The sequence below is a fragment of the Lithobates pipiens genome, unplaced genomic scaffold, assembly GCF_037356315.1.
Source record: "Lithobates pipiens isolate NorthernLeopardFrog02 unplaced genomic scaffold, aLitPip1_a1.2 Scaffold_22, whole genome shotgun sequence".
In the NCBI taxonomy this organism is placed as follows: domain Eukaryota; kingdom Metazoa; phylum Chordata; class Amphibia; order Anura; family Ranidae; genus Lithobates; species Lithobates pipiens.
The window spans coordinates 177822188-177841471 of record NW_027507784.1 but is presented as its reverse complement, the minus strand read 5'-3'; the positions used below and the strand labels follow the sequence as shown (position 1 = coordinate 177841471).

Sequence of the window (19284 nt, the reverse complement as noted above, 5' to 3'; positions counted from 1 at the left end):
TCGTGGCCGACACAGCATGGAGCTCTGGTCTGCACATGCACATTGCATCACCTCACTGGAACCTTAATAAATGGTGTTACAGTACAAAGTATTAATCTAGTCAAACTGCAGTATAAATTGCAGCAAGTTTTCAAGACACTGAACACCCCTTCTTGATGCTTACTAGAGCGCCATTGAAAAGTATGTACGGTTTAGGACTTTAAATATACCTTTATAAATCACTATACTACTATTACTAGAGCTCCATTCATTGTAAACCACTGTAACAAATCTAAGTCATCAGGGTAGCAATGTCAGTACCACCAGGGTTGGGGCATTTTTTTTACATTAGACAATGCACAAAAAACAAAAAAACAAAAAACAAAACACAGGTTGGCCATTTTTTTTTACTTAGATTGGAATTATTTCCTTCCAGCATCGTTGCAACTTTCGTAAATATTAGATCAACACAATATAACCCAAGAAGCAATATGGAACCCCCTAAAGACTAGCCCAGTTCATAGCAGGGGGAGAAGTCACTGTTTACCTACTGCTCCCAAAAATGCAACAAGACACAGCACTATATTCATACCATCATTAATCATATGCAATATATACCACTCCCTCCCACCTTCCAAAAAGGTAGAAGGTAGGCTTAATTCTTAAAATGTACAATTGTTGATAAAGTTGGGTGAACCTGCATAATTTGTTTCACAGCAATAGCATTTATATGCATATCATGAGCAGTGCAAGGTCCTTTTCCAAGGTCCAGTTCCAAAAATTACAGGACCATCTTAGTTCATTAAAATGTCCAGTTCAGGTTTAAAAAAAAATGCTTAAAATATTACAAAAGTAATAAAACTAGTGAAGCAGAACACTTGATTCACTGTCCGATGGATCGAAAGTATTTATATAGTCCTCAGAGTGTTCATTTTCTTGAGGAACGAATTCCATCTGTTGGGAGTTCTGCGATTCTTGAAAAAGCTGCTCCTCCAGGAAGGCGCTTCCAAGTCCATACTGTTCTTCATGTGTACTGGTCTCTTCTAAGGAAACATGATTGGAGCCCAAGATAAACTGTGCAAACCTGCCAAACAAACACATACACACTTTTAGGAAGTATTCTGCAACATTTGAGAAAACAAAACATGGAAGCGTTACCGCCCTCAACTTTTATTTGGCCTGTGATACTTTTATTCTTGTATAGACAGCATGAGTAGATGTTTGCAAAAATTAATCAAACCTTTAATCCTTTCTTAGTACAGTACAGCACAGCACATATATACAGTTGTGCTCAAAGGTTTGCATACCCTGGCAGAAATTGGGAAATTTTGGCATTGATATAAAACATATGACCGATCATGCCAAAAAACTCTTTTATTTAAGGATAGAGATCATATTAAGCCATTTATTATCACATAGTTGTTTGGCTCATTCTTGAATCATAAATAATGAAAACATAAAACACCCAAATGGCCCTGATCAAAAGTTTATAGATCCTGGAATGTTTGGCCTTGGTACAGAGACACACACACACACACGCAGGTTAAAATAGCAATTAAAAAGATTACTCACATCTGTGGCTTTTTAAATTGCAATTAGTGTCTGTATAAATAGTCATTGAGTTTGTTAGCTCTCATGTGGATGCAATGAGCAGGCTGGATATTGAGCCATGGAGAGCAGAAAATAACTGTCAAAAGACCTGCGTAACAAGGTAATGGAACTTTATAAAGATTGAAATGGATAAAAAAAAAAAATATCCAAAGCCTTGAACATGCCAGTCAGTAATGTTAAATAAATTATTAAGGGGAATTCCACCCGAACCTTTAAAAATGAAAAGTCAGCAGCTACACATACTGTAGCTGCTGTCTTTTAACATTAGGACACTTACCTGTCCTGGAGTCCAGCGATGTCGGCCACAGCTGAGGTTTCCATCGGCTGGTCGGGTGCTGCCGCTGCCATTGCGGGTAAGGGAACACGGTCTGGTTCCTACTGCGCATGTGCACTCTCTCACTGGCCCAGCAGAAGGGGAGGGAGGAGAAGGAGAGAGACCGAGCTGTTGACGTAATTCGCCACGGGCCGGGTCTCCCAGAAGTGGGGACAGGGTACCTGTAAAAAAAAAACAAAAAAAAACAAACAACAGGTATCCGCTCCCCCCTTCCCTGCCAAAAGGTGCCAAATGTGGCACTGGAGGGGGGAATCAGATAAGCGGAAGTTCCACTTTTGGGTGGAACTCCACTTTAAGACGTGGAAAATTCAGGGATCTCTTGATACCAAGCCAAGGTCTGGTAGACCAAGGAAGATTGCAGCCACAACTGTCAGAAAAATTGTTCAGGATACAAAGAAAAATACACAAATAACCTCAGGAGAAGTACATGCTGCTCTGGAAAATGGCAGCGTGGTTGCTTTTAAGGAACACAATATGATGCTACTTGAACAAAAACCAAGCTGCATGGTCGCGTTGCCAGAAAGAGGCCTTTATTGCACCAATGGCAAAAAAAAAATAGGATTTTTATAACCGCTTACCTGTAAAAACATTTTCTTGGAGTACATCACGGGACACAGAGCCATAGTAATTACTATATGGGTATATAGGCCAACTTCAGGTGATGGACACTGGCACATCCAATACAGGAAGTTCATCCACTATATAACCCCTCCCCTTAACAGGAGTACCTCAGTTTTTGTAGCAAAGCAATATACATAAATCCAAAAATAGGGGAGGGACCTCTGTGTCCCGTGATGCACTCCAAGAAAAGGATTATACAGGTAAGCGGTTATAAAAATCCTATTTTCTTTATCTTACATCACGGGACACAGAACCATAGTAATTACTACATGGGACGTCCTATAGCAATGCTATTTGGGGGGGGGGGATACAACCCATAGGGTGAAAACAGACTTGAGGACCTATAATGCTGCCTGCAGCACACTGTGCCCAAAGGCAATATCCTCATGCCTTTTTACATCCACTTGATAAAATCTGGTGAACGTATGGACTGAAGACCAGGTCGCGGCCTTACAGACCTGAGCCATGGAGGCCTGATGATGCACTGCCCAAGAAGCACTGGTAGAGTGTGCCTTGACTTGAAAAGGTGGAATTCTACCCTTTAAACCATAGGCCTGAATTCTAACTTGCCTAATCCATAATATATATATATATATATATATATATATATATATATATATATATATATATAGTGGATTTAGATGCTGCCTGTTCTATTCTAGGACCTTCTGGCAGTACAAACAAGACATCAGTCTTCTGAACCTGAGCAGTCGTCTTTAAAGAGACTTTGACAGCTCTTTACTACATAAAGACAATGTAGTGACTTTTCTTCCTTAGAACATGGTTTTGGAAAAAACGATGGAAGAACAATATCTTGGTTTAAATGAAAACTTGAAACCACCTTAGGCAGAAACCCTAGATGAGGACGCAACACAGTCCTGTCCTCATGAATAATCAAATATGGCTCTTTACAGGAAAACTCTGAAACCCTCCTTGCTGAGGATATAGCAGCACTAATTTCCTTGTCGGAAGGACTAAGGGAGTATGCTGAATTGGTTCAAAAGGCTGTTTTTGCAACACAGACAAAACCAAGTTCAAGTCCCAAGGGTTCAAGGGAGATTCAACTGGAGGATTAATCCGCATTATCCCTTGCATAAAAATCCAGACCAAACAATGCAAAGCAAGCGATCTTTGAAATAAGACCGATAAAGCTGAGACTTGGCCCTTAATAGTACTAAAGGCCAGCTTCATCTCTACCTGTAACTAGAAAGGCAAGAATTCTGCCTATGCTATACTTTCGAGGGTGCCAACCCTTGGACTCACACCAGGAAACATAAGCTTTCCAGACTAATATATGACCCTTGAAGCTGGCTTCCTTGCGTTAATGAAGGTAGAGATAATTTACCCAGATAGGCCATGTTTCTTCAGAATGTGGATTTGAAAAGCCAAGCCGTTAAATTTAGAGTTTGTAAGGTAGGATGGAATATCGGACCCTGCGAAAGTAGGTCTGGACGCAGCGGAAGGGTCCACAGATCCCCCATCGCCATCTTTACGATCACTGCATACCAGGACCTTCTGGGCCATTCTGGGGCTACAAGAATTACCACCTTCCTTTCCAGCTTGATCCTGCAAAGAAGTCGTGGCAGTAATTGAATAGGGGGAAATGCATAAATCAGTGAGAACTGATCCAATGGGGTCACCAATGCATCTGTCCCGAATGCGAGTGGATCTCTTGTCCTGGACACAAAGTTGACCAACTTCATGTTGAATCTGGGCGCCAAAAGATCTACGTCCGGGATCCCCCATCTTTGGCAAACAGCCTGAAAAATGTCAGGGTGCATGGACCATTCCCCCGGGAATAATTGTTGGTGACTCAAGTAGTCCGACTGCCAATTATCTAAACCTGGAATGAAGACTGCTGATAGGCAAGGAACATTCCTTTCCGCCCAAAGCAGAATATGATTCACTTCTCTCCGAGCTGCGTGACTCTTGGTGCCCCCTTGGAGATTGATATAAGCTACAGCTGTGGCATTGTCAGATTGGATTCTGACAGGACAACCCCATAACTTCAATGTCCAGGCCTTCAGAGCCAGACGAGCTGCCTGAATCTCTAGGATGTTTATGGGCAAAGCTCTTTTGGTCTCGGACCACTGTCCCTGGACAGTTGTCCCTTCTAGCACTACTCCCCAACCTGAAAGACTGGCATTTGAGGTACCCACCTTCCAGATAACTGGTATGAAAGATTTTCCTTTTAGCAGATTCTGAGTTACTGACCACCAACTAAGGCTCTGGGGACAACCGCATTGGCAAATCTAGAGCTTGGACCTTTTTGTTCCAAGCAGACAGGATACTGTTTTGCAACACTCTTGAATGGAACTGGGCATAGGGAACTGCTTTGAATGAAGCCACCATCTTCCCTAACAGGCTCATGCAAAGGCAAATGGGGGGGATCTCCCTTTGGCCTGACCACTTGTACTAGCTCTCTTATGGCCCTGATCTTTGCCTGAGGCAAAAACACCCTTTATTGGTCTGTGTCTATGATTAGACCTAAGTACTCTAGCTTTTTTTGTGGTTTTAAGGAAGACTTCTCTAGGTTCAGAACCCAACCCAGGTATTCCAGGTATCTGTTCATATCCCGCATGCTTTGCTCCAGACGGGCAACCAACCAATCCACCAGCAACAGATCGTCTAGGTATGCCAGGACTGTAATCCCCTGCGCCCTTAACCTCTAGAGGTGGAACCAGAACCTTTGTAAATACCTAGTAGCCAGCCCAAAGGGTAGGGCCACAAACTGAAAATGTTGCTGTTCTACCTTGATCCGCAGAAATCTGTGGCGAGTGGGAAAAATAGGTACATGCAGATATGCATCCCTGATGTCGATAGATGCCAGAAGTTCCCCTCCTTGTAGGACAGAAACCACTGACCTGATCAACTCCATACAAAACTAGCGGACCTTCAGGTATTGATTCAGATTTTTTAGATCTAGAATGGACCTGACATCTCTATTTGGTTTTGGCACCGCAAAGAGGTTTGAATAGAACCCCAAACCTTGCTCTTCCCTAGGGATTTCCATAATCACTTCTTGAAACATTAATCTAATGCCTGAAACAGAGTTTGCCTCTTCCCTGGATCTTTGGCGTTTGACCTAAAAAAATAAGGCGGTTGGAACTCTAGAAACTCCAGTTTGTATCATAGAGTTACTGTGGAGACGACCCATCTTTCCTGAATTTCCCGCTACCAAACTTGGGAATTGCAGAAGTCTTCCCCCCCACCCTGGAGAGTGGGGGCGTCCCATCACGATGAAGCCTTGGAATTACGTTTTGCAGGCTTCCATCCCCAGGACTTCTTCTGTCCTTGGACCTGACCCTTCCCTCTGGACCCCGACGATGGAGGCCGTCGTGACTGCCTAGAGGCAGATGCTCCTGGCCCTGGAGAAGGAGCCCGTTTAAATGAAGGGCATTTATTCCTTCCTTTAACTGGCAAAAGCGTACTTTTCCCACCAGAAATTTTTTGGATGTATTTGTTCAAATTGTAACCAAATAGCCGATCTGCATGTAAAGGAAACCCCATTTAGGAGCCTCCTTGTATGGTATCTCAGCCGACCAATTTTTCAACCACAGGATCCTACGCATGTGCACTAGCACAAGCGCAAGGCGGGATGCCTGGTAAATAGAATCCTTAATAGCATCAATGGCAAAACATAATGCCCATGGCACTTCAATTCCAGGCCTGTTGAATAGGGATCTCCTTAAGAGCCTGTTTAAACTGATCCCTTAGGAATTGACAAACTCCGATTGCAGCAACAGCAGGCTGAGTCACTGCACCTGCCAAAGAAAAAGAGGATTTTAAACAGGAATTCCAATCTCTTATCTGTTGGATCCTTGAACATCTGAGCATTGTTCACAGGACAAGTTAGACTTTTATTCACAGCAGCATCAACCGCACTTTTCCCCCATGGGGTAAAGAACAGAAAATCTTTTTGAAGGAAGAAAATGCTTATCTAGATGATCATATTCAGCATATATAAGTTGCTCCAATAATGCATGGACAGGAAACGCATGCAAAGTCTGAGGAGGTTTGAGAGAACCCAAGGCAGAAACGGTACTTTGGACTGACTCTGTTAAAGGGCAGCTTGAAAGCAGACTGGACCATCTCTGTAAGAGACTATCTGCAATTTCTCAGAAAATGTTTTTTCCATAGTTGATTCCTCAGAAGAGGCATCATTAGACTGTCTTTCCACCTGATCCCCTGAGGGTAACTCATTTCCCCCCATCCAGTGCTGTCCTGACAGAGAGCCTAAGGTATGGGAGGGGGATCTACCACGCTTTTCTTTCCCTTTGAATGGAAGAAGCGATTAAGGCCCGCTAATCTTTCATCTAGTCACAGCAGGGTGGAGGAAAAAACCATCTTCAGTCACATAGACGGGCTGAGATGCTAGAAGCGGTTGCAACACCCACAGGGTTCAATGGCTCACCCTGGCTAGCCCCTTCTGGTACATCAGGGGAAGAAGACAATGTGGAGGCATGACTAGAATCTCCAGCGCCTGAGGGTGGCATTTTAGGTGGCTTTTTTACCATCCTTTTTGGGAGCCATAGTCGTAAGCACAAAAGCAGAGGTACTAAAATAAATCCACTATTTGCTGAGGCATAGTCCAGCAATAAAAAATACTGCTGCTAGTAAAGCTCAGCCTGGTGTCAAGTAAAATGTATTCCTCCCTTATTGGGAATTCCTGTATGCAACCCTTTACATGCCCCCCACCGCTTCTGTGTCCTGTGGATCCGACAGCCGCACTCTGCAGCCTTAGGCTGGGATGAATTAGTTTTTACTAGATTCGGGATCCCCGCACATGCGCCGTGTGCACCACGTGGACGCTACATCACTGCACACGGCGCTGCGCTACGTCACGTCCCTCTACGCCACTCTTCTCAATGTTTAAATTATAAAACTAGTTCCCGCGCGGGTGCCATTCGGATCCGCTGACCGGCAGACCTAGAGAGAGGGGAGGCCGGTTCTGTTTAATAAAACATAGGGGAAGCCACTGCACCCTCCGAGGGAAGGGGGGTAGAGGGAGGCACAAGCCACTGTTGCACCTTTCCAGCCCTCTTTTCCCCAGGGAGGAGGGCGCAGTAATCATCAGTCCATCATTTTCAGGAATCCCCCCTCTGTTGGCTGGGATCACACATGCTGCTTTAACTGCTGACACAGAGCTGACTGAGAAACATGGAAAGGTATGTGCATTTACTCCCTCTAGTGGTGACATTAGGCATGACAACATTTTACTTGAGGAAGAAAAAAAACCATAGGTGGACATTTTACAGTTCCTAGGCATCTTCCCTTACCTTATCCACGCCGCAGGATTTCTGCTGTGTTTAGTAAACCTTCAAGAACCGGGTCCCTTTTTATCGGGGGCCCCACTTCCTTGGACCTGTACAGCACCCCACCTGCAGAAACTTATGGTAATGTGAGCATCACCAAAGCACTGGGTCCCGTCCTCCAAGGAGAGATGTTACAGGCAAAACCTCGTTCTTATTTTGTGAGGCCCGGGTACCACCCACTTTGGTCTCAGTGGCATTTTGGATGGATCCGATCTATAGAAGGCTGTTTCCAGCGGAGCTCCTCAGGGCATAACTACACTCGTGACCAACACCTTAGACACTGGTGAAAAAACTGAGGTAATCCTGGTAAGGGGAGGGGTTATATAGGGGATTAACTTCCTGTATTGGGTGCGCCAGTGTCCATCACCTGAAGGTAGCCTATATACCCAAGTAGTAATGACTATATGTCTGTGTCCCGTGATGTATGATAAAGAAAAAAAGCCTGGTTTGAGCTGTGTCAGACTTCTATGGAGACTTTGGAGATGCTCTGACACTCGAAAAAAGCGACATGGGGTATAATTTTTGAAGTGAAGCAAAGCAAACACAAATTGTAAACAGGACTGTAAGTTAACCATTTTATTTAGCGACGGGGGCTTTGATTGTCATTCAGAGCACTTTTACCACTTGCCGACCACAATATGTATATATACGTTTTGGTTTGCTGGGGTTACAGCTGAAGCCATCAGTCATAACCCCATTTCATCTTTCCAGTTGTCGGCCTGCTTTCTCACTAAAGGCTCATTAGCCACTGGATCGCTTTCCAAAGCAGCGGGAGGGGAGGGGACAGTATGAAAAAAAAAAATGAAGAAAAAAAAAAAATTAAAGTGCCCCATCCCTCCACTCGCGCGCAGAAGCAGAATGCATACACAAGTCACACACGCATATGTAAACGGTGTTCACACCACACATGTGAGGTATAGCCACCAACGTTAGTGAGAACAATAATTCTAGCACTAGACCTCTCTGTAACCCTATACAGGTAATGAAGATTTTTAAGTACCATATTTTGTCACCATTCCACGAGAATGTGCCATTTTAACCACTTGCCTCCTGCCATATAGCAAAATGATGGCGGAAAAGTGGTTTAAATATCCTGACCAGGATATTAAGCCACTGCGTGTCCCCAGAGGCGTGCATCGCGGCGATCATTGTTGCGGTGTGTCAGTCTGACACGCCACAACTCTGATCTAGGTAAAGAGTCTGATGGAGACTCTGTACCACGTGATCAGCCATGTCCAATCATGATGTAAACAGGAAGAGCCGGTGATTGGCCTTTTCTCACTCCCGTCTCTCAGGCGCAAGTAGAGGAGAGTCGAACAGCTGCTCCTCTGACAGGGGGGGTCTGTGCTGATTATCAGTGCAGCGCCCCCCCCCCCCCCCCCCGAGGATGCCCACACTGGACCATCAGACCACCAGGGATGCCCACCTCCAGGTATGCCACCCTAGACCACCAGGGATGCCAATCAGTGCCCACAATTGACATCACTGATTGGCAGGCATTGTTGGTCACTGACTGGCATCCATCAGTACCATATGTTACAGGTACATCAGTGCCCATCCATACCACCTATCAGTGCCAAACAATGCCACCTAACAGTGCCACCTCATTGGTGGCGCCTTATCAGTACCCATCAGTGCAGCCCCATCAATGAAGGAGAAAACTTACTTATTTACAAAGTTTTGTAACTGAAACAAAAAACGTTTCTTCAAAATTTTCGGTCTTTTTTTATTTTACCAGAAAAATATAAAAATCCCAGAAGTGATCAAATAGCACCAAAAGAAAGCTATATTTGTGGGAACAAAATGATAAAAATTTAGTTTGGGTACAGTGTAGCATGACCGCGCAATTGTCATTCAAAGTGCGACAGCGCTGAAAGCTGAAAATTGGTTTGGGCAGGAAGGTGTATACGTGCCCAGTATTGAAGTGGTTAAAGTCTGACATGTTAGTTACCTATTTACTCAGCATAACATCTTTCATATATTACAAAATATGGGGTATAAATATATTGTGGTGACATAAATTGCAATGGTTGACATTTCATTCCCTAGGTTCTCTGCTAAAACAAATACATAATGTTTGGGGGTTATAAGTATATTTCTAGCAAAAAAATATGGATTTAAACTTGTAAACAAAAAATGCCAGGAAAGGCTTGGTTTTCAACTGGTTAAAAAAGCATGTCCAATGCCACATTTTGTATAAACAAGCTAAGAGTCCACTTCACATTATGTTAATGCGTGCGCCACAAGGTACAATACTGGTGTTGCTCTGAAACTTTTTTTTTTTTTTTTTTTTCAAACAAAGGCAAAAAGTTTTTTTTTCTCATTTTAGAAATATAGCAGAAAATCTTGTCCTACCAGGCTATGCCAACCACTTGCATATTTACCGTCCAGGCGACGAAAGTCTAGAAACCACAAGCCAAGAGTTCAAATCAGGACTGTTGCAAAAATTGCGGAGTTCCTCTAAAGCCTTTGTAGTCTCTGTATCGGCTTGTTCCCTGTATTCCTCTTCTGTGAGCAATTTCACAACAGGCTTCTTATGTATTATTAGTCTATCAGAGGAAGCAAAAATAAAAGTTGAACACACCTTAAAACCGTTTTAAACACCAAAATAAAAATGTAACATATTGCAGCTTACCAGTTTTTAGATGTGTTATAGCTGCATTAGTTTCTCTTTTTCTAGGTTTTTATTTCCTACTTTATTTTCACCTTTCGATTAGGACACTAAACACACTTCCTGTTTAAGAAAGTTTGTTCATTCATTTTTCTAATCATTAGTGGGTCAAATCAACGATAGTTTTTGACAGCAATGAGGAGAAACTCAGAAGAAGCAGGATGAGACATTTTTCCTTGAACAAAGGAATTTCTAACAGTGTATGGTCTTTGTTTGGTAAATTGTATTCACTTCAAAATCAAATGGTAAAAGCAAATGTGTTTGAGAATTTCTGTACAAATTTCCTACAGATTTTGATTTGAAATTCTACCCATCTATGGCTGGCTTTTGGCTAGCAGATTTACAGTAGACGGACTTGACTAACACATTTTAGCCAAAATCCAGTTATGACTTTTTAGGCAGTTACAGTTTTTATCCTTTTCGGATAAAGGTTTTGCATAAATGAATGAAAGTAAACCATTGTAAGCACTCTGGTCAGGAGCATAATCAAATAATGTGAGGAGGGAGGGGCCGGTATCCTAGTGTGCCCAGGATACTGGAAGTGATGTGGATGAGCTCGCTGCTCATTTTGTTTTATCCGTTTTGCTATGATTAAATGTGAGTACCTGTTTTATTGTTACTACCAATAAACCCTCTTATGAAATTACTACACTATTGCAGCATTCCTCTTGTCCCCCATATCCATCCACGTCACGTTTATGAGGTTCACCCCCTCCAGTGAGTTTAAATGGGAATGCTGACTGTGAATAGGAGATACACAACCAGCAGAGGATATTTTGGGATGTGTACAAGGGGACACACAACGGTTCCATCCATTAAAAGATACATTCACATGCTGTTACCTTACAGGACAAGGTAAGGGCACACCCATACACCTAGAGCAGGGATATGCAATTAGTGGACCTCCAGCTGTTGCAAAACTACAAGTCCCATCATGCTTCTGCCTCTGGGTGTCATGCTTGTGGCTGTCAGAGACTTGCTATGCCTCATGGGACTTGGAGTTCTGCAACAGCTGGAGGTCCGCTAATTGCATATCCCTGACCTAGAGGATAAGAACTTTTTCACAGACACATTTATTCACCTTGATTTATCATTTATATATTTTTTTTTTAGGGCTGCAACTAACGATTATTTTCATAATCGATTAGTTGGCCTATTATTGTTTCGATTAATCAGTTAATAACCTTAAAAAAAAAGTGGGTCAAATTGACGTTAATTTTCAACCACAGCGACAGGAAAATTTGGAAATAGAAAACTTCTTAGTCAAAGGAATTTTCAGACAGCGTATGTGATTTTTGTTCAGAAATGACATTAATTTTAAAAAGAGAATGTTCAAGTGAAAATTTCAAACAAAATTCTTTCATTCAGCGAATGTACAAAGATTTTTCGTCTGAATATTCTCATCTGAAAATTGATTTGTGTGACCAACATAAGGCTCGGTACACACCTATGCAGTTTTCTTTTGATCCGTTTCCGCAGTGCTTTTTGCTGTCCGTTTTGATTTTTGCGCACGTGATTTTACTGCAATTTGCATTTTTGCATTTTTTTTGGGCAGATAAAAAAAACCACAAATTGCTTCAAAAATGCATTACATGCTTTTCTGCAGCTTCTCCATTGAAGTATATTGAACCAATAAAGCACCATTTTGCGTTAAGTCCCTGACCCTTTCAGATGTGAACGTGTCCCATAGGAAACCATGTAAATGAACTGTAGTGCATTTCTGCAAAAACCACCAATAAACACATAGATGTGAACCAGGTCTAAGACGTTTAGTAACATAATGGGGTTAAAAAAAATAAAATTAGCCACCAAAATTTTGAAAAAAAAAAAAAAAAAAATAGGATTTTTATAACAGCTTACCTGTAAAATCCTAAACGTAAGGAGAGGGAAAGATCTCTCTCCGGCGATGAGGGCCTCGTCGGGTACCTGGGCCAGGTGTTTATCTGGCTCAGGTACATCGATGACATCTTTATCGTTTGGAGCGGCTCAAGGGAAACTCTTTTTGAGTTTTTTGATTTACTCAATATCAACAAGTTTAATTTAAAATTTACTTTAAACTATGATGTCAAATCTGTGACATTCTTGGATGTCAAGATTGAATTGGACTCGTCAGGAAATCTTTCTACTACTTTGTACAGAAAAACCACTGCTGGCAATACTATATTACACGCAGATAGTTTCCTCGCCCCCTAATAAACTCTATACCGTATGGACAATACCTTCACTTGAGAAGGAATTGTTCCAGTGAGGTATCGTTTAAAAGTGAGGCTGACAATCTTCAAAGTCGTCTACTCGCTCGCGGCTATAGTCGCAAATGCCTTCGTCGGGCGTATAATTCAACTATTGGGCAAACCAGAGATTCCTTACTATTAAAATCTTCCAAAAAAGTGGTAAAAATCAAAAAAAGATGAGAAGACACGCATTATAACACGTTTTTCTGTACAGCATAAGGAGATCAATAACATAATTAAGAGACATTGGTCTATTCTAAGAGATGATTAGACAGTGAGGCATTTTGTGTCTCCTTTTCCCTTAATCACGTTTAAACGAGCCACGTCCCTAAAGGACAGGCTGGTAAGGAGTGAGTTTACAGATTCGACTAATAAAAAACATTGCACAACTTTGGGCACCTTTCCATGTGGCAGTTGTGCACACTGTCCACTAATAAGAAAAGATAGAATATTTAAGTTACCTAATGGTCGAATTTATCGACCTAAACATTTTGTCAACTGTCAGACCCGTGGAGTCGTATATTTGATGACTTGTGAGTGTGGGGCCTACTATGTAGGAAAGACCAAACAAAAATTCTGGTGTAGAATTTCGAAACACGCATATAGTATGCAAATTGGCAACATCTAGCTTCCCCTTGGCAGACATGCGGTCACATATCACGATTATATTATGCCAAAAATTCTCTTCGCCGCCTTAGATAGGGTACACATTCCCAAACGAGGGGGTGATTGGAACAAGACATTGCTACAAATTGAACAAAAGTGGATACAATTACTTCAGGCCACACAATATCCGGGCCTCAATGAGGCAATCTCGTTTGCACCTTTTCTAAAAGGTTATACTTCAGGCAAAACGAGTTAATGTAGTAAATCAATTGATAAATGCCAGTGAGGGCAAAGAAATATAAAATAAATCCCACTATTGTTACAGTGTGGTTTCAGTCACTGTCTCTCTGCTTTCCCTTTCCCCCCTCCCTTCCCTCCTCTCATCCTTTGTCCAGGCCCTCTCCCTACCCTTCGTTCCCCTCTCTCCCAGGATCGTAACTGAATTATTATTAATCCATACCATAGCATAGCATGAAGCAGTGAAACAATAATGGTGGTATTTATTATTCCGACAATACTATGTATCACTAGCGATAGCTATATTGTATTATTGATGTACTGTCACTTTATGTAATTCCCCTTGGGCATTATGGATCTGTTGTTCTGATTGGGGTTGGACCATGTCGGGGGTTTCGCTGGCTTCCCGGCACGGGGAGGGGACGTTGGAGCACTTTTTTATTGCTTCCCGTCCCCGATCTCCCTAGGCTAGGTTGGGCTGGGGGTGGTAAATCCTGTGCCGGCGGCATTCCGTGATCGCCGCCGGATGTCACGGTCTGCGCAGTGCACCTGCGCGGGCTCTCCCCGGGTCCCATGGGGGGGTCTTGCACTGCGCAGGCGCGCGCGCATCATTGCGACGTCACGCGGGTTGCGTCAGAGGCGACGGGATTTCCGGGGCATTATGTGCCTTCCGGAACGCCGAGGAATTGACAGGAGCCATAAATATGGCTCTGATGATTGAGAGCAGCAGATGGGTGGAGAGCCGACACACCCCTAAATAGGAGGAGAATCCCACCTGTATCTAATCTAACAAACAAGTAAGTGCTATAAATAAGGTGTAATAGCCAGGACCTTTTCATTTGAGTCCTGGAACACCAAACAGATCATTGAAACAGGTATGGAGTATGCTGAAGAGAGATCTCTCTTTTTGCTGCATCTCTTTTTATTGATACAATATGAAGTTTGGTAACGTTATCACTTTTGATTTAGCTTTAGGGCCGTTGAGGCACTGGGGGCTTTTCGTTATTCGTTTTAAGGGGCTATTTTACTTATCTGCAGACTACAATATAAGTGCAGCAGATATAATACGCAGGTAATACATTATTATTCACTGACGCTCTTAATATTTTTTAGCACTATTCATACTATCACTTTTTTAGGCATCACCACATGTTTATGGTGTTATTGATTCAATACACACATTTATGGTTTTTTTTATTTCCTTTCTCTCATACACAGTCACATATTTTGGTTCATTTGCATCACTAGTTTATTATTATTATTACTATTATTGTTATTTTTGAACTACATTCACATTATTCAGCATAATACTGATTGTCACAATATGGAATATCACACCTGTTTATTTGTTTAAATATTACTTGGGAAACAAAGTGGCATTCCCCTCTCATTTCACTATTCCCACTTATCTATGCTTTTGTAGATTAGCACAATATACGCAATACTCCAGTCAAATAACTAGTTATAATATACATTTTTTGTGATGTATTTGCTCCATATCATATTGTATTTCATTATTTTTAGGTGTGGCCACCTTGGGTGTGCCAAGAACCTCCTCCTCTGTTCCTCTGATCACCCTGGGGAAACTCCAGACACTGTCAATTCTTGTAAGCTAGCGTTTGATGCCCCCGTGTTCCGCCTTTTTTCTCCCCTTCTTTTGTCCCCCCCCCTCCTGTGTCCATCTTGGGGGGTGGCTGAGGTGGGTCAAAATAGTGGGGCAGCGGATCCAGGATGACCCTTTGAGGGAAGGCACTGTTCCGTTTTTCAGATTTTATTAGACGTCTCTGGTTGAAAAGCATTGGTTCGGTGGAACTGGTAAATATTATCGAAATAAGTTTTGATATTACATAAATTTTTCGATTAAAACCTATTATATTCAAAGTCTTTTTTCTTTGATTACCTGCAGAATATACAATATAACTACTCCTTTCGCCAGGGCTTTGTTGCTTTTTACCCCCCTGAAGAAGACCCTGACTCCCTGAAGGTCGAAATGCATTGGGGCAGCCCGGGTGCTATTTTGCAACTTTTGAAAAAGTGCTGTACTTGTAAATTGTTCCTGTAACCTATTTTGTATTAAATGTTGCATATACTGTTTATCCACTGATATGCTATAATATTATATACCAGAGCCTGTATTTTTAATCTATGATGGCAAATAAGCCATTGAATCAATAAAATAAATATAACTTTTTACGGATTTATCTCTGCTTCTTGTTGCTGCCTGAAAACCCCAAGGGGAACTCTTCTTTTTATTCTACCTGTAAAATCCTTTTCTTTTGAGGAACATCACGGGACACAGGGTCTCAGTAAATTACTGCTAAGTTATATAGGGTATCACTAGGTGATTGGACACTGGCATACCCTAGACAGGAAGTTTAACCCCCTATATAACCCCTCCCCTTACTGGGAGTACCTCAGTTTTGTAGCTAAGCAATACATGTGTATTAGAAGAGGGGAGGGACCTCTGTGTCCCATGATGTACCTCAAAAGAAAAGGATTTTACAGGTAAGCTGTTCTAAAAATTCAATTTTCTTTCTCGTAAATCATGGGGACACAGTCTCAGTAATTACTGATGGGATGTCCCAGAGCAATGCTATCTGAGGGGAGGGGAACCACACAAGTAGGGTGTAATCAGACCTGAGGAACTTGTACTACTGCCTGCAGCACAATACGCCCAAAGGCGATGTATCCTCATGCCTTCTCACATCCACCTGATAAAATTTGGTGAATGCATGGACTGACGACCAGGTTGCGGCCTTGCAGATTTGAGCCATGGAGGCCTGATGATGTACTTCCCATAAAGCAGCAATAGCCCTAGTGGAGTGCGCCTTGATCTGAAAAGGTGGAATTTTCGGCTTCAAACCATAAGCTTGAACAATTACTCGAATCCATTTAGCAATGGTAGATTTTGACGCTGCCTGTCCTATATTAGGACCTTCTGGCAATACAAAAAAAACATCCATTTTGCAAACCTGAGCAGTCGCTTCCAGATTGGATGTAGTGAGAGCAGTCAAAACCTAAGAATGTAGTTACCTTTCTACTGTAGAAAAGGGATCTGTAAAAAAGGAAGGCAGAACAATATCTTGGTTTAGATGAAAACCTGAAACCACCTTCGGTAGAAAACTAGGATGATTGTAGTTATAATTTTCTGTCACTATGATTTGGAAAATTTATTAAAATTTTTTTTTTTTTTTTTACATACTGCCACCAGTACAGTGTTCTCATTGGTGTGGCTGTGGTAATCAGGGACACTGACCGGTGATCATATGTAAAAAAACAAAACAATAGTGTACTACTATGTGGAATTAGTACAGGGGCCGCACAGTGGTGCAATCTGTCACTGGCTGCGTCCAGTGGACACAGCCATTTATCGATCACTACACTTGCCTGCTGCCAGTACCATGTGATCCCTTTGATCAATCACAGCAAATCACATGACAATTGTACACAATGGGTGGCTTCCTTTCATGCCATCCACTGTACACAATTGTGTTGCTAGTTGTGATTGGTCACAGTCATGACATGGTATAGACAGGGCAAATCACAGTCTATCTGTACCATGTAATTAGCTTCTGCCAATTACAGTTAATTACAACAAAAGACAGTGAATAAATCAGTTTCGTTCAGTAAAAATGGTTGCTTATACTAATGAAAAAAAAAAAAATAGAAAATCACAGCTTCAAAAAACTAGCCATGCCTCTTACTAAATACCATTGTTTACAGTTGCCATGTGATCTGCTGTGATTGGTCACAGCAATAACAGGATACTGGCAGCGAGCCGGTATACTGATCAGTCCGGAGGACACAGCCGGTGACAGATTTCGCCACTGCCCGGCCCCACAAGAGGCGCGTACTGGGAGGACATCATATGACGTCCACTCAGAACAATGCAAGTCTCGCCTGGCCGACATTTTGCTATAAGGTGTTAGCAATGTATTGGTAGCAGATTGCCAAGGCAGTGCATTTTAAAAGCAGTGTGGGAAACATGCATGGAACACGCCTTTCCCGCACTGCTTTCTGGAGTGAACCGACCCTTCTATTCTAGTGAGGTTTATAAGTAGTGCCTTTGACTACAACATATCAGTTGGGGTTTGTATCTCTAATTTATTATTTGTAGATATTATTGGCAAGGATTTCAAACAATAGCAGATATTTACACCTAAAATCTTTTTGAACCACTAGATAGAGATGTCCTTCACTGGGCATTGCCATGAATTCTCCACTGGATGACCTCTGGATGATCCCTGCGGGATTAAGCTGCCTCCTGTCCTGGTCTTTGTAAATGTCCTACTAGGCACACCTCTCTAGTAATGCTTTCTATATATTTGAGCTTTCTATATATTTGATCATATTCACACAGTGCACTCATTTATTTAATATTCCAAAAAGGGAGTGTGGCAAATTTATGTTGTATAGTAGTAAATGGTTTGTTTCAACCCTCTAACGGACACTTTTGCTTGACAGTTGGAATTTTGAAAGGAAGTTAAAAACTAACAAACATACTGGCAGGATCTCTAGGTGAAAATAAATAAAACGCCTAAAAAAGAAAACGAATGCAGCCACTTTTGCTCACATAGGTCTCAGCTTGTAGAAGATCAATATGAACAGCAAGGTTTACAGAGCATTTCTAACATTTTTGGCAATGTTTGCTGAAGCCCTTAGGGTTCATTTACTCCTGCTTTGCTCTCTGAAGAGCAATTCATGTTTGGCAAGACAGTGCTTTCTCACTGCCAGTTTTAACCCCCCAAATGCCAGACAGAGATAAGTGTTTTGCGTGGTTGCAGAGTGCCCCCATTCACTTGAATGGACCATGCTTGGAGGGAGCTATTGGCCATCAATCGCGACAGGGCGTATCGTTCTTGTCATAGCAACAAAGCATCATGGCAGCGACTAGCGTACACCTCCAGCCTCTGCAGCAAAAGAGAGCAGTTGAGGGGTGGTAAAAACATGGATCAACCCATTCCCCCCCCCCTCCCCCATTACAAGTGTAAACAATCCCTTAAAGCACCATTTATCTCTAGTTGGGGAGGAATGTTAAAAACACAGACTTTAATGGGATTGAGAATTCCTACTTATTTTTATTTTTGGGAAAACTGAACTGAAGATCCTCTTTAATATAAATTCGAAGGGGAGTGCTATTCCTCCATAATTGGTAAAAACTTTTTTTTACTTTCTTAAACAAAGACAACTTCTGGTGCAGACACCTAGCTGTAAGAATACTATATACATGGTATAGAAAAGTACCAACCTTTTCACATAATGAAGTACTTTAAAGGAATAGTAAAGACCCTTACAAGAAGCAAGACCAGCTATGAGTGTAAAGGCAATCTCAGAGACAGCCAGACCAAAGTAAATCAAGAAGCAGGCTATTATCTGCAGCATCCAGGTGAATAAGGCGATACTCCGTTCACTGCTCAAGGGCCCATGTCTATAGCAGCATACAAGGCTCAAAAAACCAAAGGTTATGAAATATCCTAGGAAAAACAGATGAAACAAAATTGTTCATAAAATTGTAAACATAAGAATTATGCCATTACTACTTCTACAGTTTGTATTCTTCCAAAAAAATAAAATAAAAATAAAAGTCAAACGAAACCCTGTAAAATTGGTGGGGCCCAAGACATTACCTGTCCTGCAAAGTAGTAAAGAACTGATATATGACCAATGACAAGAGTCATT

At 42.0% G+C, this 19284-nt stretch overlaps 1 protein-coding gene across 1 annotated transcript in view; it reads right to left on the bottom strand.

Moving 5' to 3' along the window:
• Positions 1 to 368: 368 nt before the first annotated feature.
• NEMP2 (nuclear envelope integral membrane protein 2) overlaps positions 369 to 19284 on the bottom strand; it is a 75344-nt gene continuing 56428 nt past the window's right edge. The window contains exons 7-9 of the mRNA XM_077448670.1: positions 18854 to 19079; positions 10245 to 10409; positions 369 to 1063 (exon numbers count right to left, since the gene is read on the bottom strand). Of these exons, the coding sequence (XP_077304796.1) occupies positions 841 to 1063; positions 10245 to 10409; positions 18854 to 19079 (614 nt within the window). The 3' untranslated portion in view covers positions 369 to 840. The remainder of the gene's footprint in view (positions 1064 to 10244; positions 10410 to 18853; positions 19080 to 19284) is intronic.